Source organism: Oncorhynchus gorbuscha, linkage group LG05 (assembly GCF_021184085.1).
Source record: "Oncorhynchus gorbuscha isolate QuinsamMale2020 ecotype Even-year linkage group LG05, OgorEven_v1.0, whole genome shotgun sequence".
NCBI lineage: Eukaryota > Metazoa > Chordata > Actinopteri > Salmoniformes > Salmonidae > Oncorhynchus > Oncorhynchus gorbuscha.
Window position 1 is genome coordinate 61772286 of NC_060177.1, and position 25689 is coordinate 61797974.

The following is a 25689-nucleotide window of genomic DNA, read 5'->3' on the forward strand; positions in this document are numbered from 1 at the left end:
TCAACAGAACTACAATCCTATTTCAGATGTACAGTACTCATGGGTGGCATGGTATTACTGAATTCATTTAAATCCTTTAATCCTTGGAAACTGCATGCCTCAAATCTAACTAAAATCTCCCCTCTTAATATCAGTGTGTGTGTGTGGCCAAATCAAATGTACACAATCTTTTGTGGTCTCGGGCAGAGATGTGGAGAGAAAACAGACTGCTTATTTTACTCTCTAACACCAGGATATGGTCTGTCATGGCTTCCCTCTTTCTTTCCAACACAGCTGCCCTCTTTAGCTGGCTCCAAATCCATACACAACAGCTCATTGTGAAACCTTGTGTGTTACACTCCTTAAACTCTTAATACTTAACTTGTTGTAATCACTGGAGCAATCTGTCAGTAAGCCCTCGGGCAGAAAAAGAACAGAATGCGCTGTTTAAAACCTCTTAAGGATCTGCCCCTTTTTCCCCCATTTTTTTGCCTATAATGACATACCCAATTCTAACTGCCTGTAGCTCAGGCCCTGAAGCAAGGACATGCATATTCCTGGTACCATTTGAAAGGAAACACGTTGATGTTTGTGGAAATGTGGAAGGAATGTAGGAGAATAACACACAATAGATCTGGTTTAATATATATATATATATATATTTTAAATATTTCACCTTTATTTAACCAGGTTGGCTAGTTGAGAACAAGTTCTCATTTGCAACTGCGACCTGGCCAAGATAAAGCAAAGCAGTTCGACACATACAACAACACAGAGTTACACATGGAATAAACAAACATACAATCAATAATACAGTAGAAAAATCTATATACGGCATGTGCAAATGAGGTAGGATAAGAGAGGCAAGGCAATAAATAGGGCATGGTGGCAAAGCAATTACATTTTTGCAATTAAACACTAGATTGGTAGGATGTGCAGAAGATGAATGTGCACATTGAGATACTGGGGTGCAAAGGAGCAAGATACATAAATACAGTATGCGGATGAGGTAGATTGGATGGGTTATTTACAGATGAGCTATGTACAGGTGCAGTAATCTGTGAGCTGCTCTGACAGCTGGTGCTTAAAGTTAGTGAGGGAGGTAAGAGTCTCCAGCTTCAGAGATTTTTGCAGTTCGTTCCAGTCATTGGCAGCAGAGAACTGGAAGGAGAGGCGGCCAAAGGAAGAATTGGCTTTGGGGGTGACCAGTGAGATATACCTGCTGGAGCGCGTGCTACGGGTGGGTGCTGCTATGGTGACCAGTGAGCTGAGATAAGGCGGGGCTTTACCTAGCAGAGACTTGTAGATGACCTGGAGCCAGTGGGTTTGGCGACAAGTATGAAGCGAGGGCTAGCCAACGAGATCATACAGGTAGGTCGCAGTGGTGTTAGTATACGGGGCTTTGTTGACAAAACTGATGGCACTGTGATAGACTGCATCCAATTTGTTGAGTTGAGTGTTGGAGGCTATTTTGTAAATGACATCGCCGAAGTCGAGGATCGGTAGGATGGTCAGTTTTACGAGGGTATGTTTGGCAGCATGAGTGAAGGATGCTTTGTTGCGAAATAGGAAGCCGATTCTAGATTTAATTTTGGATTGGAGATGTGAGTCTGGAAGGACAGTTTACAGTCTAACCAGACACCTAGGTATTTGTAGTTGTCCACATGTTCTAAGTCAGAACCGTCCAGAGTAGTGATGCTGGACGGGCGGGCAAGTGCGGGCAGCGATTGGTTGAAGAGCATGCATTTAGTTTGACTTGCATTTAAGAGCAGTTGGAGGCCACGTAAGGAGAGTTGTATGGCATTGAAGCTCATCTGGAGGTTAGTTAACACAGTGTCCAACGAAGGGCCAGAGGTATACAGAATGGTGTTGTCTGCGTAGAGGTGGATCAAAGAATCACCAGCAGCAAGAGCGACATCATTGATGTATACAAACAAAAGAGTCAGCCCGAGAATTGAACCCTGTGGCACCCCCATAGAGACTGCCAGAGGTCCGGACAACAGGCCCCCCAATTTGACATACTAAACTCTATCGGAGAAGTAGTTGGTTAACCAAGCGAGGCAATCATTTGAGAAACCACGGCTGTTGAGTCTGCCAATAAGAATGTTGTGATTGACAGAGTCGAAAGCCTTAGCCAGGTCAATGAGTACGGCTGCACAGTAATGTCTCTTATCGATGGTGGTTATGATATCGTTTAGGACATTGAGCGTGGTTGAGGTGCATCCATGGAGGTACGGTGGGATTCGAAATGATCTGTAATCTGTTTGTTAACTTGGCTTTCAAAGACCTTAGAAAGTCAGGGTAGAATAGATATAGGTCTGTAGCAGTTTGGGTCTAGAGTGTCTCCCCCTTTGAATTGGGGGATGACTGCGGCAGCTTTCCAATCTATGGGAATCTTAGACGATATGAAAGAGAGGTTGAACAGGATAGTAATATGGGTTGCAATAATTTCGGCAGATCATTTTAGAAAGAGAGGGTCCAGATTGTCGAGCCCAGATTGTCAAGCCCGGCTGATTTGTAGGGGTCCAGATTTTGCAGCTCTTTCAGCTATCTGGATTTGGGTGAAGGAGAAGTGGGGGAGGTTTGGGCGAGTTGCTGTGGGGAGCGCAGGGCTGTTGACCGGGTTAGGGGTAGCCAGGTGGAAAGCATGGCCAGGCGTAGAAAAATGCTTCTTGAAATTCTCAATTATTGTGGATTTATCGATAGTGACAGTGTTTCTTAGCCTCATTGCAGTGGGCAGCTGGGAGGAGGTGCTCTATTCTCCATGGACTTTAGAGTGTCCCAGAACTTTTTTGAGTTTGTACTACAGGATGCAAATTTCTGTTTGAAAAAGCTAGCCTTAGCTTTCCTAACTGCCTGTCTATATTTGTTCCTAACTTCCCTTAAAAGTTCCCTTCCCTAACAGCATATCACGGGGGCTATTTGATGCGAATGCACTCATGGTAAAAGATAATACAAAGGAAAAAACAACCGTTCTTTTGTATTTTTTTGTACCATCATCTCTGAAGTGCAAGAGAAAGTCCATATTGCATTTTTCCAGCCCAGGTGCAATATACATTTTTCCCACTAGATGGCAGTGTATGTGCAAAGTTTTAGACTGATTCAATGAACCATTGCATTTCTGTTCAAAATGTTGTATCAAGACTATTCAAATATGCCTAATTTGCTAACTTTTTATGTTAAAAATTGTGCACTCTCCTCAAACACTAGCACGGTATTATTTCACTGTAATAGCTACTGTAAATTGAACAGTGCAGTTAGATGAACAAGAATTTAAGCTTTCTGCCAATATCGGATATGTCTATGTCATGGGAAATTTCTTGTTACATACAACCTCATGCTAATCGCATTAGCCTACGTTAGCTCAACCGTCCCGTGGAAGGGATACATATCCCGAAAAATTCAACGTAATGGTCATGGAGGCCATCCTCAATTTTCAGTGTGAGAGGGATGTGAGAGGGCTGAGAACCTGGCCAAGAGAAATCGTTCTGGGCTCTGGGAGGTTTCATCTATGCTCTAATCCGTGCGCATGGATGATGTCTGTTTTGTTGCGTGAGTCGACCATGAGATCATGGGTTATTGCTGTCCATCTATAAACTACTCTAGGCTGTTTATGATCACCTTGTCAGCAGCCTGGCTAATGCATGTTCGTGTCTTTGTGTTTCAACTCCACACACACTCCTCATTGAAGTGGCTGGACTTCCTTCTATAAAAGAACCACTAGTAACATTGGCCTAATGGTTTCCTCATCAGGTGGGCCCAGTTGTGAGTTAAAGGGACAGGAGTTTTTGTTAAAAGATCAATTAAATCCACTTTATCCATATCTTCTGTCGTGTTCCTGATGTTAGTGAAAAAAGCCAGTCTCTGTAGTCTAGACCTGCTTTCAGAAACAGGAAGACAGATGTGGTAGACTCTTGCTTGTTGTCTGGGGGAGAGGCAAGGCAGGTGTTTTGAGGTTCCCATCCAATAGGAGAACGGGGGTCCATCTGGGACTGATTTGGCCTAACAGCCTGGTTCCTGGCACCCCGTCTCCTCTCTCACAGTGATGGTGGTAGCGGCTTAACCGCAGAGCCGGAGTTGAGAGACCCCTGTGTGCAAGGAGGGCTGTGGTCTATAGGTTCCCCAACCACTATGGGAGAAACATTCAAGCGGTCTGCTGGGTGGTTTCAAAGGGGCATGAGGAGGAGGAGGAATCCCTGTAGAAAACAACCTAGCTGGAAGATGAAAAGGACAGTGTATCTCCTCAGCCTTAGCGGACCTTCCTCTGGCCACCCTCCTTGCTCTAGTTCTAAAATAGCAGAAGTGCTTCTTCCTGACACAACACCACGTGCCTGTTCAGTCGAGACACGGCAGATGAGGTTTCAAAGACCTGTCGATCCTCTGGATTCCCCATGGCTCAGGCAGGGAGCGGCTGTTGCAGCAGCAGAACGCAGCATGTTCCTCGAATCACACCTTGGCCAGACCAAACAGCATCAGCTCTATCTCTGTGTCTCCCCTGTCCCCCATGTCCCACACTAACAAATAATGGTTCTAAATTGTACCAGATAGGGGTTATTTGGCTTGTAACCACAGCAAAAACCTTTTTGGTGCTATATAGAATGCTTTTTTGAAAGTTCAATAAAAAAACATGCTCATAAGGTTCTAAATGGAACCTGTATGGTGCTACAAAGAACCCTGTCTAAGGTTATATAAACAACCATTAATAAAGGTTCTATGTAACACAAAAAAAACATATCCACTATGGTTACAACCCTTTTTTATGGTTCTTTATAGAACCTTTTCTCAATCTGAAAGGTTCTTTGTAGATCCTTTTTTTATTCCGGTCAGACAAATTATATTGATAAAATTTCATAGGTGTTATTATTGCGTTAATTGACAAGTTGAAACAAGTGCGCTATATCTGGATCAGCTGGGGGTCCCCTGATGAGAGAATTGAAAACCACTGACTGATTTAGTCAACTGTTCTCAATTGACTTAAGGCCATGCATTCGTTTTTCACAAGACACCATCACTGGCCATAGTCATATGTAATTCATAATGGCATAACACAACATATTAAATAAATTGGAATGATCTCATGGTTGCACAAAAAGCGTTGTGCGTAAACCACACCCCCAAATATTCAAATGAGCTATTATCACTAAAAGAGCTGTAAAGAACCTTTGATGACCTCAAAGGATTATTTGAGTCATTTGATTTCCACAGAACCATCACCCATCCCAAAGAACCACTGAGGAACCCTAATGTTTTGTTTTGAAATGACAGCTGTTTCCAGTTGTAAACTCTTAGAGGAACCAGCTGCTGTCAGCACCCAGTGGGCCAGCTTTGCTCACTCCAATCTTCTCCCTTATTCCTAAATATATTAAGATGTGTTGAATAAGCCCCATTTCTCAGAGGGGCCACTGAAGTAATGTTTTCTGTTTGTTTTATTATAGGTACAATGCAACCATAATGTCTGTACTCACGAGACCACAGTTGCTTGTTAAGCACTTGAAAGATGGAAAAATGATGATCTGGTCAGAAAAAAATAGATTCAGTTATACAACGGGTTCTTCTCTTCTTTTCCTGTAAAGGGGAAATGACACGTTGTTTTTTCTTCTGAATCCTAACCCACCAGCATGATTTCACCTAGAGGGTTGAGTATATAATCAAACATTGAAATTCTACCTGTCAAATATTGTACAGTAATAGTCAAGGGGAAAAGTATTCTCAGTGATGATTACTCCTGAAATGTATTGTAATAAAGCCCCCCAGGCTTATTTCAGACTCAGCGGAAGCCAGGCATTGGTTAATCTGTTCTCTGAGAATAAGATAATTACCCTCATATCAGAGTGAAGCCTCCACAATCCCAGCAACCCAAGACCAGACCAGTCCTCTCAGGCCATGTCTGCTATTTAAAACCCAACCAATATGTAGGGTTCGGGAGTAACAGAATACATGTAGCCTAATGGATTACAAAAAAAAAAACAGATTACATATACTTTTGAAAAAGTAGATGAGTACTTCTAGAATTACTTTCAAATTCAGAAAGGATGTCTGCGGGAATTTGGCGGAAAAAATATTGGCCTCCTTTCTGTTTTCTCAATGATATTCAAATTAGCTTTGAAAAAATGCCTGCTTTAAATTTGTTCTGACTGAGCGAGAGTGACCAGAAATCAGAGACCACTATGATGACACATAATGCATTTGATGGATCGCAGGAAAAGAGCAGGAATAGGCTTTTATAAACTATAGTATAAGCAATGTCATCCTATGGTGCGAATGCAAACAGAGCAAAACGAGAGATTATATTGGACAAATTAAGGTAGGTCCCCGTTTCTTCCATTTAAGAAACATTTTGCAACAGAATCGGCTGCAAAATTATCAAATCAAATTATATTCGTCACAATACACATATCTAGCAGATGTGGTGTAGTTAAATGCGGGTTGTTCCTAGCTCCAACAGTGCAATAGTATCTAACAATTCACAACAATACACACACATCTAAAAGTAATAGAATGGAATTAAGAAATATATAAATATTAGGACGCGCAATGTCGGAGTCGAGATTTCAAAGCGTACAACAAAAACGTAAACAATACATTTTCACATGCAAATACCACTTTTGCGAGTGCTCAAAGCATCAACTCGATGAGCCCAATCAGTCTATCATAAACAACAGAGTAGGCTAATTATTCCATAGTTTTGGGGTTATACTCAGGTAAAACAATTTGACTAATCTATATTTCCATATTTCTAAGTTCTATTTTTGAAGACAAGGGGTGTTATATTAATTGGAATGACTGAAAATATGACTGTCTGTTGTTGTTTTTTGTGTAAAGATATGGCCTAATCATATTATTATCCGTAGTAGAAAGCAGTGAAGCCTGCAAAACCAACCCATTAAGTAAAATGCAACGTCCATTTATGGACAGCTATGTAAACTGTAACACTAAGGTAACCTGCCTAAATGACTACTGACCCGTAGCGCTCACGTCTGTAGCCATGGAGTGCTTTGAAAGGCTGGTCATGGCTCACATCAACACCATTATCCCAGAAACCCTAGACCCACTTCAATTTGCATACCGCCCTAACAGATCCACAGATGATGCAATCTCTATTGCACTCAACACTGGCCTTTCCCACCTGGATAAAAGAAACACCTATGTGAGAATGCTATTCATTGACTACAGCTCAGCGTTCAACACCAGAGTGTTCTCAAAGCTCATCAATAAGCTAAGGACCCTGGGACTAAACACCTCCCTCTGCAACTGGATCCTGGACTTCCTGACAGGCCTCCCCCAGGTGTTAAGGGTAACAACACATCCGACACGCTGATCCTCAACACAGGGGCCCCTCAGGGCTGCATGCTTAGTCCCCTCCTGTACTCCCTGTTCACTCATGACTGCACGGACAGTCACAACTCCTACACCATCATTAGGTTTGCTGATGACACAACAGTGGTAGGCCTGATCACCGACAATGACGAGACAGCCTATAGGGAGGAGGTCAGAGACCTGGCCGTGTGGTGCTAGGACAACAACCTCTCCCTCAACATATTCAACACAAATGAGATGATTGTAGACTACAGGAAAAAGAAGTCCGAGCACACCTCCATTCTCATAGACGGGGCTGTAGTGGAGCAGGTTGAGAGCTTCAAGTACCTTGGTGTCCACATCACCAACAAACTAACATGGTCCAAGCAATAATAATAATATAATATATGCCATTTAGCAGATGCTTTTATCCAAAGCGACTTACAGTCATGTGTGCATACATTCTACATATGGGTGGTCCCGGGAATCGAACCCACTACCCTGGCGTTACAAGCGCCATGCTCTACCAACTGAGCTACAGAAGGACACCAAGACAGTTGTGAGGAGGGCACGACAAAACCTATTCCCCATTAGGAGACTTGGCATGGGTCCTCAGATCCTCAAAAGCTTCTAAAGCTGCACCATCGAGAGCATCTTGACTGGTTGCATCACTGCCTGGTATGGCAACTGCTCGCCCTCCAACAGCAAGGCACTACTGAGGGTAGTGCGTACGGCCCAATACATCACTGGGGCCAAGCTTCCTGCTATCCAGGACCTCTGTACCAGGCGGCGTCAGAGGAAGGCCCTGAAAATTGTCAAAGACTCCAGCCACCCTATTCATAGACTGTTCTCTATGCTACCACAAGGCAAGCGGTACCGGAGAGCCAAGTCTAGGTCCAAGAGGCTTCTAAACAGTTTTTACCAAAAAGTTATATTTTGGTTTCATCTGACCATATGACATTTCCCCAATCTTCTTCTGGATCATCCAAATGCTCTCTAGCAAACTTCAGATGGGCCTGGAAATGTACTGGCTTAAGCAGGGGGACACGTCTGGAGGATTTGAGTCCCTGGCGGTGTAGTGTGTTACTGATGGTAGGTTTTGTTACTTTGGTCCCAGCTCTCTGCAGGTCATTCACTAGGTCCCCCCGTGCGGTTCTGGGATTTTTGCGCACCGTTATTGTGATCAATTTGACCCCACAGGGTGAGATCTTGCGTAGAGCCCCAGATCGAGGGAGATTATCAGTGGTCTTGTATGTCTTCCATTTCCTAATAATTGCTCCCACAGTTGATTTCTTCAAACCAACGTGCTTACCTATTGCAGATTCAGTCTTCCCAGCCTGGTGCAGGTCTACAATTTTGTTTCTGGTGTCCTTTGACAGCTCTTTGGTTTTGGCCATAGTGGAGTTTGGAGTGTGACTGTTTGAGGTTGTGGACAGGTGTCTTTTATACTGATAACGAGTGGAGGGCAGAGGAGCCTCTTAAAGAAGAAGTTACAGGTCTGTGAGAGCCAGAAATCTTGCTTGTTTGTAGGTGACCAAATACTTATTTTCCACTACAATTTGCAAATTAATTAATTAAAAATCCTACAATGTGATTTTCTGGATTTTTTTCTTCTCATTTTGTCTGTCATAGTTGAAGTGTACCTATGCTGAAAATTACAGGCCTCTCTCATATTTTTAAGTGGGAGAACTTGCACAATTGGTGGCTGACTAAATACTTTTTTGCCCCACTGTATATAGTCTAGTCTAAGTCACAGACCTCCCCTGTCTAGTATGTCCTCTAGCTGTGTGCTGTGTGGGGTGTGCTGCTATCTTGCTGAGATTAAGTCTTCTCTTCTGCCAGGTCTTGAAGTGGGTGGAGGAGACAGTGCAGGCCCTGAAGGTTCACCTGCTCTCTTCCAATCATGACAGCGCTCAGGAGAACCAGTGGGAGGTGCCCTTTGACCCCAGCCTGAAGGAGGTCACTGTGTCACTTAGTGGCCCAGCCCCTCAGATCGAGCTCTGGGATCCCCTTGGTACATCATGCTTTCATTATGTATTTTCTCTGTATAGATAGCAAATAACTTTGTCAATACTTGAGAATAATACTATATATCCATCAGTGGAGAATGCTGAGGGGAGGATAGCTCATAATAATGGCTGGAAAGGAGCTTGTGGTTTCCACTCCAGCCATTACCATGAGCCTGTTCTCCCCGATTAAGGTGCCACCAACCTCCTGTGATATCCATTTTGCTGAACATTAATGTTATTTAACATTTTGAAATTATATTGTTATGTCTCAATTGCTTAGGTCACACTGTTAGAGTGGAGGAGGGCCTCACAGAGCTGCTGAATATCCCAAACTCTGCCCGTGTTGTCAACCTGAAGTTCCCCCGACCTGGAGCCTGGACTCTGAAGGTACTGTACAGTAGATCCTCCTGATGTGATCATCCTGTATTGAGAATGAGATAACTGCTTTAGTCACCTCTGAGACAAAATACAACAACTGAATGTCCTGTCTATGTCCAGGTGGGCTGCGGTGGCCGCCACACTCTGAGAGTTACAGGGGTCAGTAATCTGGACTTCCGGGCTGGGTTCTCCAGTATACCAGTGTCTGAGTTCAACCATACCAGGGAGAGACCCATCAAAGGTAATGTGTGCATGCAATTTTATTTCTTTGTATGTATACATGATTGCATTGAATAACGTTGGGCTCCCTTCCCCTTTCAAAGGAGTTCCAGCCCATGTGCTGCTGAAGTGTACAGGACTGAAGCCCCCAGGTCAGCTGAGTCACATGGAGTTAGTTTCAGGTTCAGGACGCTCCCTACGTACCCTCCCCGTGCCTCTGCCCTCTGACAGTGGCAGCCGAGGACTCTGGAGTGTCCCAAAATTTCGCACTCCTTCCCAAAGCTTCTTCCTCAAGGTGACAGGGAAGGATGATGAAGGATACCCCTTCCAGAGGTTGTCCAGTGTCTCCTACACAAACATAATCCCAGGTAAGAGATCCCTCTCCTCAGTCTCTTCCCTAGTGTCTCCAAGACAGACCTAGTCCTTTGTGTGACCTTTTCCCTCCTCTCTTTTTTGTCACGACAAAGATCCCCCAGCGGTGAGCATGCCCAAGGTGGTGAACGGCTTTTATATGCAGCCCGCTATGATTGGCTGTTCGGTAGAGAGCGACGTTCCCTTTAGGCTGAGGTTCACCAGGAGTGGCGTTGCTATTGGGGAGGAGAAGTTGTTCCAGTGAGTCTCCATCTGTTCTGTTTGTTGAACACACTATAACACACTGTAACACACTGTAACACACAGTAACACACTATAACACACTCTAACACACAGTAACACACTGTAACACATTGTAACACATTGTAACACTCTATAACACACTATGAACACACTATAACACACTAGAACACTTGACTTGCCCTCCTTTTGGATGGAACAGCCATATGCATTCAATACCCGCTATAAAACAGCTAATTAGGTCATGGGGTATGACACAGTGTACTGTTTGCAGTTACCAGCTCTGCAAGACATTATTGCCGATAGACTCGGTTGCCTTTTATTGCTGCATCAATCAGGAGACGGGTATACACAGGGAATTTTGTGTACATTACGCATTCGATTGTGTCATCTTGGAAACTTAACAAAGCATTATTTCTTTCTCCCTCTGTTCTGACACTCTGTTTTGAATTACATACATGAAATAATGCCGACCTCTGACGAGTGGTATTCGCTGTGTCTCTGTGCCAGAGAGGCTAATTTGTCAACGGTGTAAGACAGTATCATGTTCCCATCACCACTCATCTGCCTGCTAACTGTTCATGTGACTCAGGTTCTCTGGCAAAGCATTTTGGGAAATTCCACATGCCTCAGGTGAGGATGAGGGTTCGTATGAGTGCATCGCTCAGAGCAGCGCAGGACTCAGACGAGCGCTCACACAGCTGACCGTGAGAGGTATGTCAGAACACACACACACACACACACACACACACACACACACACACACACACACACACACACACACACACACACACACACACACACACACACACACACACACACACACACACACACACACACACACACACACACACACACACACACACACACACACACAGTCACAGATCACTTACAGTACCGTAGCTAGTCAAAGCTTCCCAAAATACTTATCTTATTTATATATTGCTGATTTAAATACCACTTTGAAACAAAACATGTAATTCCAAATGTTTACATTGACAGTAAAATGAACTGTTTTGTCCCTGCTCATAGTGTGTTGTTTGTCTCACTGTGTTGACTGTGTTTCCCATGAGACAGAGCCTCCTCCGGTGCTGAAGGCCCCACTGAACGTGAGCTCTACGGTGGGGGCTGTGGCTGTGATGGCCTGCCAGGTGGAGGGCTCCATGCGCCACAACCTGACTTGGCAGCGGGCAGGCGTCACTATCTTGGCCCACTCCGGGAGGGTCAGGGTCCTGCCCAACTCCTTCCTGGAGATCAATGAGGTGCAGCCCCAGGATGCCGGCCAGTACCAGTGTGTGGCCACCAATGCCAACGGAGACAGCGGAGTCACAGTGTGGCTGCTCGTCCCAGGTACTGTAGCTCACCGCACTCCAACCACACTGTACTGATCATCTGCTTAAACACTAAACACATCCTCTATACCTCCTCCAGGCCTCTGGCATCTGCTTTCCATTACTGCCTTAGTAGCATGACTGGCCCCATCTAATTGTATTGACACATTTTTTATCTACTTCTCCAGAAACACTCTCAGTCAGAACATGTTTCAAATCAGCCCAATTGATGCAAGTCGAAAATTGCAGCTTCTATGATGGGCATGGACTCAGATGCTTGTAATGCGTTTGCAAAGGACAAACAAATTTGAAACATGTCTCTGACTGTGATCCGCTGTGATCATGATGTCAGGCCCTCCTGGTGAATCACGCTCTGCCCCCAGACTAGCAGAGGTTTACCACTGCCTAGCCATGATCAGCTCTGCCTGTAATAAATTATTACTCATACAAACATGACTGGGACATGAGTCATCAGCTCTTTCCTATGGATCCTCTCTATCTCTCTGCAGAGGCCCCTTCTGTGGTAGTCAGACCCCAGAGACAAGCCTTCTCCAGGGGGTCTGAGGTCCGCCTCGTCTGCACAGCAGCCGGCTCCCCCCCTCCGCAGCTCTTCTGGAGTCATGGAAACATGTTCCTCCCTAATCGGCCAAGGTAAAGGAACTCTTAGCCCACTCAACACCTACACGACAGCAGCTGCAGAGAGTTGTTGGATTCTATTTTAACAGCTTCCCATGAATATACAAATGTCACATCTCGTTTGCTTCATTTTACAGTTGCAGCTAACCACAAACTACATTATTCCCGATTTTTGGTAAATGTACGTGATCTGGCTGCCAATAAATACATTTTCAAAAGAGATTGGATATACTTGGACATCAAGTGATGAATTTCACCAAGACACATGTATTTGTAATCATCTAAATCAATTAAAATGAATTCCCATGACTGATGTCTGTCTTACATAATACAGGATGAGTATATCCAACCACGGAGATCTAACAATCAGAGATGCCCTCCCCGAGGATGCTGGGAACTACACCTGCCTGGCAACCAACGAGGCTGGAACTGCCACTCAGACTGTGTCTCTCAATTATGCAGGTGGGTAGAGATGTCTTATCAGTTCCAGTCCTATTATAGGTTGAGTAAGATAGCACTATAAAGGCTATGATGTGGGATTTCCATTTAAAGATAAGTTCTTTACCACTTTCAACCCATGCATATACACTGCTCAAAAAAATAAAGGGAACACTTAAACAACACAATGTAACTCTAAGTCAATCACACTTCTGTGAACTCAAACTGTCCACTTAGGAAGCAACACTGATTGACAATACATTTCACATGTTGTTGTGGAAATTCTAGGCAATTAGCAAGACACCCCCAATAAAGGAGTGGTTCTGCAGGTGGTGACCACAAACCACTTCTCAGTTCCTATGCTTCCTGGCTGATGTTTTGGTCACTTTTGAATGCTGGCGGTGCTTTCACTCTAGTGGTAGCATGAGACGGAGTCTACAACCCACACAAGTGGCTCAGGTAGTGCAGCTCATCCAGGATGGCCCATCAATGCGAGCTGTGGCAAGAAGGTTTGCTGTGTCTGTCAGCGTAGTGTCCAGAGGATGGAGGCGCTACCAGGAGACAGGCCAGTACATCAGGAGATGTGTAGGAGGCCGTAGGAGGGCAACAACCCAGCAGCAGGACCGCTACCTCCGCCTTTGTGCAAGGAGGAGCAGAAGGAGCACTACCAGAGCCCTGCAAAATGACCTCCAGCAGGCCACAAATGTGCATGTGTCTGCGGTCAGAAACAGACTCCATGAGGGTGGTATGAGGGCCCGACGTCCACAGGTGGGGGTTGTGCTTACAGCCCAACTCCGTGCAGGACGTTTGGCATTTGCCAGAGAACACCAAGATTGGCCCTGTGCTCTTCACAGATGAAAGCAGGTTCACACTGAGCACATGTGACAGACGTGACAGAGTCTGGAGACGCCGTGGAGAACGTTCTGCTGCCTGCAACATCCTCCAGCATGACTGGTTTGGCGGTGGGTCAGTCATGGTGTGGGGTGGCATTTCTTTGGGGGGCCTCACAGCCCTCCATGTGCTCGCCAGAGGTAGCCTGATTGCCATTAGGTACCGAGATGAGATCCTCAGACCCCCTGTGAGACCATATGCTGGTGCGGTTGGCCCTGGGTTCCTCCTAATGCAAGACAATGCTAGACCTCATGTGGCTGGAGTGTGTCAGCAGTTCCTGCAAGAGGAAGGCATTGATGCTATGGACTGGCCCGCCCATTCCCCAGACCTGAATCCAATTGAGCACATCTGGGACATCATGTCTCGCTCCATCCACCAACGCACGTTGCACCACAGACAGTCCAGGAGTTGGCGGATGCTTTAGTCCAGGTCTTGGAGGAGATCCCTCAGGAGACCATCCGCCACCTCATCAGGAGCCTGCCCAGGCGTTGTAGGGAGGTCATACAGGCACGTGGAGGCCACACACACTACTGAGCCTCATTTTGACATGTTTTAAGGACATTACATCAAAGTTGGATCAGCCTGTAGTGTGGTTTTCCACTTTAATTTTGAGTGTCAGTCCAAATCCAGACCTCCATGGGATGATACATTTGATTTCCATTGATAATTTCTGTGTGATTTTGTTGTCAGCACATTCAACTATGTAAAGAAAAAAGTATTTAATAAGAATATTTAATTAATTCAGATCTAGGATGTGTTATTTTATTTTCAGTTCAGTGTAGGGTCACTTTTGAATGGTTTCTGTGAGAAACTTTTGTTGAGTGCTGTTTGAATGAATGTCTACCTGATCCATCGCGTTTGGCCTATGTTGTCTAGCTGTGAGGAGAGCTTAGATTGACAGTGGCATTTTCCCCCGTCTTTCACAGTAGGTTATAGCTTCCCTATGTTGGCAGGGTTGACAGTCCTCAGGATGTATTTTTAGCCTTGCTGTAATTGAGTGCTTGACAGAGGACACAGCACTGATGGACCATGGCAGCTTCTCCCTGGTGTGTGCTTGTATTATACTCACTTTTGTCTGGGAGTGTCATTTTGAACAACACTGATCTGTAAGACACCATGAAGCTGGCTCTGGCAGGATGCATCATCACATCCTTTCAACTGTCTCTCTCTCTCTCTCTGGGCTCCTGCTTGTCCTTGTCACGTCTCTGCAGACGTACAAAGCGTGTGCAATGTCAGACAGCGATACTTCTATTTTTACCTCCTGTCTGGGCCTCTGCCCAATTGACAAAATTCAATTCACAATAATTTGCTATTCTGATCACGTATAGCATTGTGAGCATGTCTGCCGATTTGGTCGATAATAACACAAACGTTTTGATCATGTTTATTATTTAAGCTTTATCTTGGTTCACCCTTACTCCACACAGAGGAACCCAGTATCTGGGTGGTGAAACAGGTTGTGATGGTGGCAGTTGGAGGTGATGCGACCCTGGAGTGCCGAGCCACCGGAGTTCCTCTTCCTCTGGTCAAATGGTCCAAAGGTAAAACACTGATCACTTGTGTGTTTTTTTGCCAATAGTACACTAGATAGGATTATATCTAATCACTTGTTTAATCTGTTATGATAAATCACATTCATTTGGTCGAAATGTTTGTCTGTGTGTCATTTTCTTGTCATTTCTCAGGTGATCTACAGGCGGGCTCAGTTCCTTTTGCTGAGCAGGACGTGCATCACGGGACGCTGCAGATCCGAGGAGTGCAGGCGATGGATGCTGGGGAGTACAGCTGTGTGGCCAGTAACCCTGCGGGAACCTCGTCTGCTACTGTTATCCTGGAGGTCGGAGGTGAGGGCAGCCATTGTAATACAGAATATGGATGTATTTTGAACAGAGTAGTTGTATGTCCTTTTTATACACTGTATTTGATTATAGAGAACTTCCCGTTGATCTCCCACTCTTTCTTCCACAGCGGCCCCTCTATTCTCAGAAACCCCAGTTGACATGACAGTGGATGTGGGGGAGAATGTCACGCTGCCCTGTGTTGCCCGGGGTTTCCCCTTGCCTACAGTTACCTGGCGTCTAAAGGATGGTAGAGCGATCATCTCTGAAGCATACAGCAGTGGTGGCACGGTGCAACTAGAAACAGGGCATCTCCTGATCCAGGGTGAGTCTTATGTCCCTTTCCCACCATTCTTATTTACACTATTACACTATCCCGCTATCCCAATAATGAGTTCCTTACCAAAACAGCAGGCACCAAAGAGACCACAGCCCTCCATTGGCACCAAGTGCGTGACTGGCATGGCTGACATTCTTTAGGGTTCATAAACATAGAAGAGGTGGAGCACTTCAGGGCAGGATAAAGCTGGCCCTGCTGAATGAATAGAGCGTCTCCCCTTTCTCCCTCAGCGAGGGGAACTGAGGCTCTTTGAGGGCCTTAGAGAATTGACAGAGACTTTTATGTCAAGATAGGGGTGAGTGAAGTTCAACTGTATAATGTGGATATAATATATTTTGGACCATGCCTTTGGTCAGAGAGGGAGGAAGTGAGGGAGAAACAGAGAGACAAGAGAGAGAGTGGTTGGTATATCTATCCATAGCTCAGATCCTACATGTTTTTAGGCTAGGTTATTTTTTGTTGGGGAGGGAGAAACAGTAGTATTTGCATGGCGAAGTGGACTTTCATCACTGGCCCCATCTGTGTCTATGTACTGATATGATTTCCTTAAATGGCAGCAGATGTTTCTGTCGTTACCTGGTATTGTTTAAACAAAGAGAGTCCAGTGGTCTCTTTATTAGTGCCTCGACCTGGGTTGGGCAAAACTAAACATGGCGGTGTTCGCCTTAGCAATCTCACTAGGATAAAGACCACCTCCATTCCTGTCATTACTGAAAGAGATCATGATACCTCACATCTCAAAATAGGGCTACTTAATGTTAGATCCCTTACTTCAAAGGCAATTATAGTCAATGAACTAATCACTGATCATAATCTTGATGTGATTGGCCTGACTGAAACATGGCTTAAGCCTGATGAATTTACTGTGTTAAATGAGGCCTCACCTCCTGGCTACACTAGTGACCATATCCCCCCGTGCATCCCGCAAAGGCGGAGGTGTTGCTAACATTTACGATAGCAAATTTCAATTTACAAAAGAAAAAATGACGTTTTCGTCTTTTGAGCTTCTAGTCATGAAATCTATGCAGCCTACTCAATCACTTTTTATAGCTACTGTTTACAGGCCTCCTGGGCCATATACAGCGTTTCTCACTGAGTTCCCTGAATTCCTATCAGACCTTGTAGTCATTGCAGATAATATTCTAATCTTTGGTGACTTTAATATTCACATGGAAAAGTCCACAGACCCACTCCAAAAGGCTTTTGGAGCCATCATCGACTCAGTGGGTTTTGTCCAACATGTCTCTGGACCCACTCACTCTCACAGTCATACGCTGGACCTAGTTTTGTCCCATGGAATAAATGTTGTGGATCTTAATGTTTTTCCTCATAATCCTGGACTATCAGACCACCATTTTATTACGTTAGAAATTGCAACAAATAATCTGCTCAGACCCCAACCAAGGAACATCAAAAGTCGTGCTATAAATTCACAGACAACACAAAGATTCCTTGATGCCCTTCCAGACTCCCTCTGCCTACCCAAGGACGCCAGAGGACAAAAATCCGTTAACCACCTAACTGAGGATCTCAATTTAACCTTGTGCAATACCCTAGATGCAGTTGCACCCCTAAAAACTAAAAAAATGTCTCATAAGAAACTAGCTCCATGGTACACAGAAAATACCCGAGCTCTGAAGCAAGCTTCCAGAAAATTGGAACGGAAATGGCGCCACACCAAACTGGAAGTCTTCCGACTAGCTTGGAAGGATGGTACCGTGCAGTACCGAAGAGCCCTTACTGCTGCTCGATCGTCCTATTTTTCTAACTTAATTGAGGAAAATAAGAACAATCCGAAATTCCTTTTTTGATACTGTGGCAAAGCTAACTAAAAAGCAGCATTCCCCAAGAGAGGATGACTTGCACTTTAGCAGTGATAAATTCATGAACTTCTTTGAGGAAAAGATTATGATTATTAGAAAGCAAATTACGGACTCCTCTTTAAACCTGCGTATTCCTCCAAACCTCAGTTGTCCTGAGTCTGCACAACTCTGCCAGGACCTAGGATCAAGAGAGACGCTCAAGTGTTTTAGTACTATATCTCTTGACACAATGATGAAAATAATCATGGCCTCTAAACCTTCAAGCTGTATACTGGACCCTATTCCAACTAAACTACTGAAAGAGCTGCTTCCTGTGCTTGGCCCTCCTATGTTGAACATAATAAACGGCTCTCTATCCACTGGATGTGTACCAAACTCACTAAAAGTGGCAGTAATAAAGCCTCTCTTGAAAAAGCCAAACCTTGACCCAGAAAATATAAAAACTATCGGCCTATATCGAATCTTCCATTCCTCTCAAAGATTTTAGAGAAGGCTGTTGCGCAGCAACTCACTGCCTTCCTGAAGACTACGAAATGCTTCAGTCTGGTTTTAGACCCCATCATAGCACTGAGACGGCACTTGTGAAGGTGGTAAATGACATTTTGATGGCATCGGACCGAGGCTCTGCATCTGTCCTCGTGCTCCTAGACCTTAGTGCTGCTTTTGATACCATCGATCACCACATTCTTTTGGAGAGATTGGAAACCCAAATTGGTCTACACGGACATGTTCTGGCCTGGTTTAGGTCTTATCTGTCGGAAAGATATCAGTTTGTCTCTGTGAATGGTTTGTCCTCTGACAAATCAACTGTACATTTCGGTGTTCCTCAAGGTTCTGTTTTAGGACCACTATTGTTTTCACTATATATTTTACCTCTTGGGGATGTTATTCGAAAACATAATGTAAACTTTCACTGCTATGCGGATGACACACAGCTGTACATTTCAATGAAACATGGTGAAGCACCAAAATTGCCCTCGCTAGAAGCATGTGTTTCAGACATAAGGAAGTGGATGGCTGCAAACTTTCTACTATTAAACTCGGACAAAACAGAGATGCTTGTTCTAGGTCCCAAGAAACAAAGAGATCTTCTGTTGAATCTGACAATTAATCTTAATGGTTGTACAGTCGTCTCAAATAAAACTGTGAAGGACCTCGGCGTTACTCTGGACCCTGATCTCTCTTTTGAAGAACATATCAAGACCATTTCGAGGACAGCTTTTTTTCCATCTACGTAACATTGCAAAAATCAGAAACTTTCTGTCCAAAAATGATGCAGAAAAATTAATCCATGCTTTTGTCACTTCTAGGTTAGACTACTGCAATGCTCTATTTTCCGGCTACCCGGATAAAGCACTAAATAAACTTCAGTTAGTGCTAAATACGGCTGCTAGAATCCTGACTAGAACCAAAAAATTTGATCATATTACTCCAGTGCTAGCCTCTCTACACTGGCTTCCTGTCAAAGCAAGGGCTGATTTCAAGGTTTTACTGCTAACCTACAAAGCATTACATGGGCTTGCTCCTACCTACCTCTCTGATTTGGTCCTGCCGTACATACCTATACGTACGCTACGGTCACAAGACGCAGGCCTCCTAATTGTACCTAGAATTTCTAAGCAAACAGCTGGAGGCAGGGCTTTCTCCTATAGAGCTCCATTTTTATGGAACGGTCTGCCTACCCATGTCAGAGACGCAAACTCGGTCTCAACCTTTAAGTCTTTACTGAAGACTCATCTCTTCAGTGGGTCATATGATTGAGTGTAGTCTGGCCCAGGAGTGGGAAGGTGAACGGAAAGGCTCTGGAGCAACGAACCGCCCTTGCTGTCTCTGCCTGGCCGGTTCCCCTTTTTCCACTGGGATTCTCTGCCTCTAACCCTGTTACGGGGGCTGAGTCACTGGCTTGCTGGGGCTCTCTCGTGCCGTCCCTGGGGGTGCGTCACCTGGGTGGGTTGATTCACTGTTGTGGTCGGCCTGTCTGGGTTCCCCCCCTTGGGTTGTACCGTGTCGGAGATCTTTGTGGGCTATACTCGGCCTTGTCTCAGGATGGTAAGTTGGTGGTTGAAGATTTCCCTCTAGTGGTGTGGGGGCTGTGCTTTGGCAAAGTGGGTGGGGTTATATCCTTCCTGTTTGGCCCTGTCCGGGGTGTCCTCGGATGGGGCCACAGTGTCTCCTGACCCCTCCTGTCTCAGCCTCCAGTATTTATGCTGCAGTAGTTTATGTGTCGGGGGCTAGGGTCAGTTTGTTTATCTGGAGTACTTCTCCTGTCCTATTCGGTGTCCTGTGTAAATCTAAGTGTGCGTTCTCTAATTCTCTCCTTCTCTCCTTCTTTCTCTCTCTCGGAGGACCTGAGCCCTAGAACCATGCCCCAGGACTACCTGACATGATGACTCCTTGCTGTCCCCAGTCCACCTGGCCATGCTGCTGCTCCAGTTTCAACTGGCCTGGGCCCCTAGGACCATGTCCCAGGACTACCTGACATGAGGACTCCTTGCTGTCCCCAGTCCACCTGGCCATGCTCCTGCTCCAGTTTCAACTGTTCTGCCTTACTATTATTCAACCATGCTGGACCTGAGCCCTAGGACCGTGCCCCAGGACTACCTGACATGATGGCTCCTTGCTGTCCCCAGTCCACCTGACTGTGCTGCTGCTCCAGTTTCAACTGTTCTGCCTTATTATTATTTGACCATGCTGGTCATTTATGAACATTTGAACATCTTGGTCATTTTCTGTTATAATCTCTACCCGGCACAGCCAGAAGAGGACTGGCCACCCCACATAGCCCGGTTCCTCTCTAGGTTTCTTCCTAGGTTTTGGCCTTTCTAGGGAGTTTTTCCTAGCCACCGTGCTTTTACACCTGCATTGTTTGCTGTTTGGGGTTTTAGGCTGGGTTTCTGTACAGCACTTTGAGATATCAGCTGATGTACGAAGGGCTATATAAATAAATTTGATTTGATTTGATTTGATTTGATTTGAGATATGTAGGCTACATATTGTATACGCATTGGACAACTTCGTTTTCACCGTTTACTCTTCACATGAGTTGACATCAGCCATTTAGACACTTGCAATGTAATCATGTCATCATGTGGTCTAAGTAAAATATACTGTTTAGGACATGCTGTATAAGCAGCTGTACTACATTGTGTCTTATTGTATTGATACATTTTTTTATGAATCCTAATGACATTATAAATAAACCAAGAGAATGCCTGTAGATGATTGAGCCAGAGTTGATGAACTCTTAGAATGATTCTAGCTAGTATGCACTCTATTCTAAATTCCCTTACTTGCACACGTAACCTGTCTCATACTGAGGTTTGCATGGAGAAGCCATCCTATAAGTGGAATCTGTATTTATTTGATCACGATAATAGTATTCTCAGAGTAACTATGCATCTGTCCACAGATGTCTGGTTGGATGATGAAGGCCTGTATGTCTGTGAGGCCAAGAATCAGTTCGGAACCATCAGGACTGAGGCCAGAGTCAGTGTCAGTGGACTGGGTATGAGCTAGTGCTTGTGTTCAGCCTTACCTTTCTCTGCTGATAGATAACACCAGCATCCATTGCTGCCTCTCCCCATAATTGTTTCAGTTTGAGCCTACATTATTTGATCAGCTGCTGCTTTGTATTTCGGTCTGTCTGCTCATGTAATGATATCCTCCCGTTTTGTCCAACAGAGCCCCCTCTTTTGGCACATGGTGCCCCAGTCATCACCACTGGGATTAGTCAGTCCCTGAGCATACCCTGCATGCTATTGGATGGAATACCCCTGCCAGAGAGACACTGGACCCACAATGGAAACCAAGTGAGGATGACCTGGCCTGAATAATCCTACATTACTACCTCTCAGAATGTGTGTTTATCATTGCCTAAAATGATCCATTGCTGTTCCCTAGCTGCAGCTGAGTGGCAGGAAGTTCCTGAGGAGCGATGGCAGCCTGTACATAGAGAGGGCACTCCCAGAGGATGCTGGGATCTATGTTTGCACTGCGGTGAACGTAGCCGGGTCGGTCAACACATCAGTCAGCCTGGAAGTCCATGGTGAGAGAAGATACGGTTTACAGAATGGTCAAAGGGCTATGGCATGGACCATCTAATTAGTGTAGGAATGTGCCGACTATTAGTATGGGAATACAACATCTTGAGCAACTTGTAACTTGAGCACCCTGCAGTGTTATAGTTGAGAGAGTGTTTCATATACTGCATGCGTTGATGAAGTAATTTGGTCCATAGACAATAATGACAGACATCCAGATTAGGGTTCATCAGCAAGTTGTAATGAAGATGATTTGAGCTAAATCCAGTGATAATTCTGCTCTCCTTGTTGTCCATGCTCAGTAGACAGCTGTACTTGTGACCTACTTTCTCAGTACCCCCAGAGATCAGCGCTGGTCCATACCACTACATAGCCAACGAGGGCGTGGCCATCACCATGTCATGTGAGTCCAGTGGAGTTCCCAAGCCAACTGTTGTCTGGTCCAAGGTAGGATGCTATGCTTTCTGCTCTGAAGCTGTTTTTTCTTTAATGATGGTTTTGGCTCCATCATACGTGTGACAAATGGCCTTTGACAAATCGCATAATTTAGCACAAGGGAATCTAGTGGGGATTGCAATCACAGCCCATCCATCTTAAGATGAATGGCCACTAACATCATGTAAATAACCTTTAAACTAATATAACACTTGTGTATATATTATAAGGCTGCCTGTGTCAAGGAATGTTTATTCATAGCCTTGTTTCATACATTCTCAGATTAATACACTAGAGTCAAGTAAATTTATATTCTTGTCAGGTGAAAGTGAGTCTGCAAAAGCCATTTTCTGTTCAAAAAGGAAGGGGAAGTAGTAGTGTGTGTGTGTGTGTGTGTGTGTGTGTGTGTGTGTGTGTGTGTGTGTGTGTGTGTGTGTGTGTGTGTGTGTGTGTGTGTGTGTGTGTGTGTGTGTGTGTGTGTGTGTGTGTGTGTGTGTGTGTGTGTGTCTGAGAGAGAGTTTAGTTTGGGAAGGGGGCTCGGCTCTGTAATTATAGCAAGCATCAGAAGTGAATTTGTGCATTGAACCTTTGGCCTAGTTATGTGTCCCAGTGCTGTTGAGGGTGTATCTGCCTGCTCTTCCTTCAGGGAAGGGAGCCCCTGCCCAGAGACAGGTCCTCCCCCCAGTCAGACCCTGACGGCTTCCTCCATATCCTCAACCCCACTGCAGAAGATGCAGGCATATATATTTGCACAGCCACCAGTGCAGTGGGCTACACCAGCCGTGAGATCAAGCTTAGTGTCAACAGTAAGGGCTGCATATTAACTTACAGCAAAGGCTGTCCAGTGCGTGATGTCAATGGCTTCTCTCCAAAGTGTTTCATTGATAGAGGAAGTACTGTGTAAAAGAAAATCACAAGGCATTTGACATGTTTAGATTACAAAAAGTTGTATGCTTTAGAGCAGACCTGCCTCTGTAAAAAGATAATGTTTCCCTTTCCCTCAGCCAAGCCTAAGCTCGTAGGTGTGAGTGGTGAGGAGAACACGGTGAAAATGGCTGCTGAGGTGGGCTCTGAGGTCATCCTCCCTTGTGAGGTCCAGGGCAGTCCCTCTCCTCTGGTCACATGGAGCAGGAACGGCCAGCCAATCCCTCCAGTCACTGCTTGGTAAGAGCAAGACCCATGGTTACATAAGAATGTAGCAACAATGTAGTGAAATGGTAAATAGGCAATAAAAGGCAAGTTTCTCACCATACCAAGGCGATTACCTAATCACTGACTTAACTGACCAACCTTTTACAATGGACACTGATTGAATCCGGCTGCTATCTAAAGCAGCCGTTAACTGTTGGAGCGCATTTAGTGGTGCCTTTTGAAGCGGCAGAGGCAGCAGCCTGGCGCTGGGCTGTGTGTTGCGCGTGTGTAGTCGTATGGAACAACTTCTCTGAGGAAGAACTTATGGTTACACATGACTCTCTCATCCCTGAATCTGTGGTCACTCAGCACAGGCTTCACTGTCCGGTGGAGTCTGTCTATAGGGCACAGACTAGAGATGACAGTGAAACCTACTGGCCATGACCAGTCCCTATGTCTCTGGAGGAACTGTGTGACAGTGTTGAACGCTGTGGTAGTGGTGGAAGGAGGATGCTTATGTGGGGCCAGGAAGGAGTGGGGAACAGGGACGGAGGAGAGGGGGAGGGGTGTGCTGACGGGAAGTAGGGGAGAAGACTGACAGAAGAAGAGATAAAAGTACAGCCTGTTTGACGTTTGGCTCCCCTGTGGATCTTCTGCCATAAAAGAGCATGTCTTCTCCTTACTCTTTACCAGCCCTGGCTGTCTGATGACAATAACACACCTCCACCCATAACCCCTTCAGCCCTCAGCAATGGAGAGGACAGACGCATTCTCTCCATCCAGGAGTCTATCTGCCGCCCATCCTTTGGCCCAGCCGGTGTGAGCAGGGAGAAACGGATTGTTTTGAATAACTCAGTCAGTGGGTGTTCTGCTGCCATAGCCCTCTTCTTCTCCACCACCTCCACCGCATGTCCCAGCGCTGCAAACAGAGAACGAGAGAGTGAGAGAGAGAGAAAGAAAGAGAGCGAGAGCTAGCACAGCTGGAGAGTAGAAGAGCGCTAGCCCACACTGGGTCAGTCGGGGAGGCTAGGGAGCTGCACTCAGACCTCTCTGATAAGCCCAATTTGTCCCAGTCAGCCTGTGTCAGCATGTATACACAGATGAGGCTGTATGTTGGGTCCATGTCTCCAGTTTGTGCTCAGCTCCCAACTCGCCACTAAAGTGACTTAGAACTGCTTTACTTCTCAGTAGAGACCGACCGCTGCTGAGCCAGTCATTCCGTTTCTATGATGTATGCCACTGGTTGGGTTTGAAGCAGTAAGGGGGCAGAGTGTTTTAGCCACATGTGCAGTGTTGAAATATAGGGCTGTTTGTGGTTCCAGATCATTTCCAAACATGTTATTGATATAATTTTAGTTGCTTAGCAGAGAAACGTATAAATCTCAGAGCATTGTTTACATTTGTGCATATTATCCATTTCTGCAGTTGGGTGTAGGTCTGCTGGGGATTTCAGTTCAGTTGAGAAGTTCAGTTACTATTATGCAATGTGGATGGTATTATAAAAGCCAGAACTACACGGGCATGTACAGCACACACACATGCACACACTCACACATATTCACAAAAACGTGAACAGGGTTGAGGATTTCCAGTGTGACTCCACTGTGAGTAACAGTGTTATACTCAGCCTGACCTCTGACCTCTCTCCATGTCCAGGTTCACTGTGCTGCCTTCTGGTTCTCTCAAGATCACCGATGTCCGACTGATTGATAGTAAACTTTACACCTGCTCAGCAGAAAACCCAGCCGGCAACGTGTCGCTCAACTACAATTTACACATACAAGGTATCTCGTTATGGATTCTCACTTTGTAGATGCTATGTGAACTTGAGATCTGACAGCCTGTTTCACTTCACTGTTCAAGATGATGTCATGCATCTAATAGATATCATGAGACATTGTTTCCCAGTTAAGCCCAAGATCCAGGCAGCTCCGTCCCTGCTGAAGGCGCTGATAGGCCAGACGGTGGTTCTGCCGTGTGTGGTTCAGGGGGAGCCCAGACCTGAGATCAGCTGGTTCCACAACGGACGTCCTGCCGGGGCGAGGGACACTGCAGCCCTCAGAATCCACAGGGCCAGCCTCACTGACCAGGGCACCTACAGCTGTGTGGCCAAGAACACTGCTGGACAGGATACCATGGAGGTCAAACTGGAGGTGCTAGGTGAGAAATCGGATTCATCAATGATGCAGCTTTTCTCTCCTAATATACTGTACATCTATTTATTTATCCATTCATCAGATCAGCCCAAGCACTCCGCGAACAATTTCCACAGACTGATACACAATAGTGTCAT

General features: G+C 45.3%; 1 protein-coding gene across 1 annotated transcript in view; it reads left to right on the top strand.

The window, feature by feature from the left end:
- The window catches only part of LOC124036249 (hemicentin-1-like), an 83389-nt gene that overhangs the window by 13289 nt on the left and 44411 nt on the right, over window positions 1-25689 (top strand). Inside the window, exons 5-24 of the mRNA XM_046350559.1 lie at window positions 9118-9289; window positions 9565-9671; window positions 9783-9903; window positions 9986-10249; window positions 10349-10493; window positions 11086-11207; window positions 11571-11843; window positions 12334-12475; window positions 12795-12922; window positions 15217-15330; window positions 15475-15633; window positions 15758-15952; window positions 21200-21295; window positions 21472-21599; window positions 21691-21835; window positions 22165-22277; window positions 22912-23071; window positions 23270-23429; window positions 25053-25180; window positions 25305-25556. Of these exons, the coding sequence (XP_046206515.1) occupies window positions 9118-9289; window positions 9565-9671; window positions 9783-9903; window positions 9986-10249; window positions 10349-10493; window positions 11086-11207; window positions 11571-11843; window positions 12334-12475; window positions 12795-12922; window positions 15217-15330; window positions 15475-15633; window positions 15758-15952; window positions 21200-21295; window positions 21472-21599; window positions 21691-21835; window positions 22165-22277; window positions 22912-23071; window positions 23270-23429; window positions 25053-25180; window positions 25305-25556 (3124 nt within the window). The remainder of the gene's footprint in view (window positions 1-9117; window positions 9290-9564; window positions 9672-9782; window positions 9904-9985; window positions 10250-10348; window positions 10494-11085; window positions 11208-11570; window positions 11844-12333; window positions 12476-12794; window positions 12923-15216; window positions 15331-15474; window positions 15634-15757; window positions 15953-21199; window positions 21296-21471; window positions 21600-21690; window positions 21836-22164; window positions 22278-22911; window positions 23072-23269; window positions 23430-25052; window positions 25181-25304; window positions 25557-25689) is intronic.